This window comes from Pteropus medius, unplaced genomic scaffold, assembly GCF_902729225.1.
Source record: "Pteropus medius unplaced genomic scaffold, Ma_sr-lr_union100, whole genome shotgun sequence".
NCBI classification, from domain to species: Eukaryota; Metazoa; Chordata; class Mammalia; order Chiroptera; family Pteropodidae; genus Pteropus; species Pteropus medius.
This window is the reverse complement of record NW_024348527.1, coordinates 1,705,134-1,708,561: the sequence shown is the minus strand read 5'-3', so window position 1 is coordinate 1,708,561 and position 3,428 is coordinate 1,705,134. Positions and strand designations below refer to the sequence as shown.

The 3,428-nt window shown below is 45.8% G+C and overlaps 1 protein-coding gene across 1 annotated transcript in view; it reads left to right on the top strand.

Moving 5' to 3' along the window:
- Positions 1-604: 604 nt before the first annotated feature.
- PRPS1 (phosphoribosyl pyrophosphate synthetase 1) overlaps positions 605-3,428 on the top strand; it is a 19,970-nt gene continuing 17,146 nt past the window's right edge. The window contains exon 1 of the mRNA XM_039879738.1: positions 605-881. Within this exon, the coding sequence (XP_039735672.1) occupies positions 760-881 (122 nt within the window). The 5' untranslated portion in view covers positions 605-759. The remainder of the gene's footprint in view (positions 882-3,428) is intronic.

The window sequence follows — 3,428 nt, the reverse complement described above, 5'->3', positions numbered from 1 at the left end:
GATGATTCAGGTAGTGTGCCGTCATTTTCCCCTTGGGATTTGCCATCCAGGCAGTCGACACTATCCAGTTGCAAAGGGCAAACAAACCTTTGGTTGCGTCTGTGCTATGTATGAGTGTCTCTCTGTGATGAAAACCTGCTTTAATTCGGCCCTGTCTTTATACAGAGATAAAAATCATTCATGTTCAGAAACAGGCAAACTCATGTTCACTAATCTCCCCTTCATTCTGGTGAACTGTGGCTGCCATCCTGATAAACAGATTTTCTTAAAAGAAACTGTAAACCAGAGCTAGACTTAGTTTCTGGTGCTGAAGGCAAAAGCTTAGTTGACTTCCCGCTTGCGGAACAATCTGGCCGTTCACGTCATCAGCATCCCCCCACCCGTAGTCAAGCGCGGATCGTCTACGCGCTCTTTAGCGAGCGAGCTCTCCTAGACTACACAGCTACAGGCGGCGGGGCTATTAGCCTCGCCCGCTTCATGGCTTCCAGCCAATACCAGAGAGAGCTGAAAGCGGGCGGGGCTACAGCGAGGACCTGCCCTTCGCTGCCGCTCAGCTAATCGGGGCAGCGGGGTGTGGACTTCCTTGCTGGCCCCGCCTCCTTGGCGCTGAGCAATTTAGAGCCGCGCGCCGGGCGGGAATGTAAGATGGCGGAATAGCAACGCGAAGTGGTTAATACTGAGTCTCTGGGCCGACTTCGGTTTGGGTCTCGGCAGCAGCAGTGATAGCTGAGCAAAGGGCGATTAGGGTAGTTGGCAAAGATGCCGAATATCAAAATCTTCAGCGGCAGCTCCCACCAGGACTTATCCCAGAAAATTGCTGACCGCCTGGGCCTGGAACTAGGCAAGGTGGTGACTAAGAAATTCAGCAACCAGGAGACCTGGTAAGGGCGAAGCTGGGACCCCAACCGGCCTCACCTGCCGGGGCGGCGGGGGCGACGCTTAGGAGACAGAGGGAAGAGGGAAGGGGCCGCCCGCGTGAGTTCTGAGGGACCGGGTGGCGAGCGTGCTCTATGGGCTCTTTCCGTTATTTTACCTCTCGCGGGAGGGTCACATTGGTTCCCACCGTGCTATGGGTTGGAGTCAAGATGGAGCATGAGGAGAAGCTGCTGGGTTTGAAAGCAAGGGTTAGAGGATCCATTCTAGGGATAGTGGCTGTCTAAGAGCGGCAGGAGGGGAGCGACGCTTTAGCCTCGGCTGTGGGGACACGTGGCTTTGTCGCTTCACTGTTGAGCCACCCAGGCTGGACAGGTGCCGCTTCAGCTCTTGGACCAGCGTGGGAGAACGTACTGCGCACTGAGCCCTCATGATGTTTCTTCTAGAATCTAAGAAGCAGCTTTTCATTTTTAATTGTGTTGAATTTAGTGTTGAGGGAAATTAACATGTACTGAGGGCGCCAAAAGTATTACTGAGCACGTCCTTAGATTCGCAAGGGTTGGCTTTTCACATCTTTAGAATCCTAGACTCAGCGTCATACTTCTTTTTGTTAAATCTAGGTGATCAGGTACTGATGCATTAACTCAGCATCCTGATTGCCGGCATCTCAGCTTAAGCCATCGGTAAAATCTTAGGAACCCTTAATCCTGGAATCCTTGACCTTCCCCCATGCAGCTACTGATAAAAGCATATTTTTTAGCAAAGTCTGTCCTGAACTTGTCTACTTCTCTTGGCGCTGGGTGGGAAATTTAGGAAACGATTTTGAATGTTAAGATATTTCAGGAAAGATGATAGAGGGAAGACCTGGATCACATAGTGTGTTGCAACTCGAATTTTTTTCATTACTTTGCTAAGTAAACTTGCTCCCTCCCCCCACTTCCACCCATCTCCTGCACCTTCAGGCCATCTTAGAAATAACTTGGTTATCTGAACCTTTCAGTAGCCCTCCCAACTAAATGTAGAATCTTCTGGCTCTGATAGGCCTACCTTGTGTTTTGTTGTGACCCTGTTGATCAAATCAGCAGTATCCGCAATCTTACAGTCATCTCTTAATGGGAAAGTTTACACCAGACCTAATGATCAGTTAAATAAGATTGCTTTGAACATGTTTTCCTAAGTGCCTTTATTTCTATTTTTCTTTCTTTAGATTTATTACCAAAGTGTAACTCCCATTATAATTTTTAGACCCCGCTGATAAAAGCACTCATCTGTTGTGGGCAATTTCCTTCTGAATGCTCGATTATTGTGCCATTGGTTGTGATGCAAATGACAGTGCAAACACTGATGCCATCCGTAACCAGGCAATACCTTAGTCAAAAGAGGCTAGCCAAGCCACCGTTTTTTAGCTTCGACCGCACCATTATGATTTATAGGCTGTAATAAAGAAGACAAAACAGGACCATACTTTGCAAGTGACAATATAGCTAGGAGACATGACTGATTTTCATTTAGAGGGGTATTTTGTTCTTGAGCCCCTTAGAGAACTGTGGTTATTAAATCCTTTTCCTGTGCTTCTAGAAAAATCCAAATACTTTATTTTTCCTCATGTTAACTCATCACCTTCTGCATAATAAAACATCAGAACCCGAGGCTATATTGGAAGAGGGGAGGGAGAGAACAACCTAGTTTTCTACTGATTGATTTATCTGAATTCATCAGCAATCCCAATTTATTTCTGAGATATTAGGCTGATTTCATTTTTAAACAACTAGACAGTAACATGATTGGAAACATTGGATAAGATTAAGCCCAATGTGGAAAATTCCTGACTGGTTAGGTTTCCTTGTTTCTGGCTTAATCAATTAGCTTTTTGGTTCCTTAGATGTTCTGAAATCCTCAGTGAACATAATGGAATATGTTGCCTATGAAGCTTCCCCCCACCAACCTTGGGCATTTCTGCACTGCAGAAATGGTAACTGCTGCCTGGTATGACTCTTGGGATCTAAAAGGTCATGGACAGGGCAGCTCCATGGGTGCTGTAGTTCATCAGATGGGGAACTGCAGAGCCCATCCTCAAATGAGACAGTTTTGCTATTTGCTACAATTTGGCAGAATCTCAGGTTGATGCTCTCCTGAGCAGACTGGCATTTCTTTAGAAGTCAGGATCATCCTTTGCTGTCCAGTTATTTAGGAAACAAACACATATAGGTGGTGTATCTCACACACACAAATAGTTAAGAGGGGTTAAAAACAGGCTCTGGACTCAACCTAGATTTGAATCCTCAGTCTTTCTTTGCCTCATTAATCTCATCTGTAAAGTATCTACCTCTAGAGTTATTGTGAGGATTAGGATAGGACTGAGATAGGACTGAGGTTCTTAGAGCCTTGTCCAATACAATAAATGCAGAAATGTTGGTAAGATAGGGTGGTGATGGTATTGCAGAAAATATGGAAAGTATAGAAGAGGTCAAGGGGGAAAAAAAAACATCCCCCAAAATTTCACCACCCCAAAGTTCACATTTTGATGTATGACCGTCCAGTTGTTTCTGTGTGTG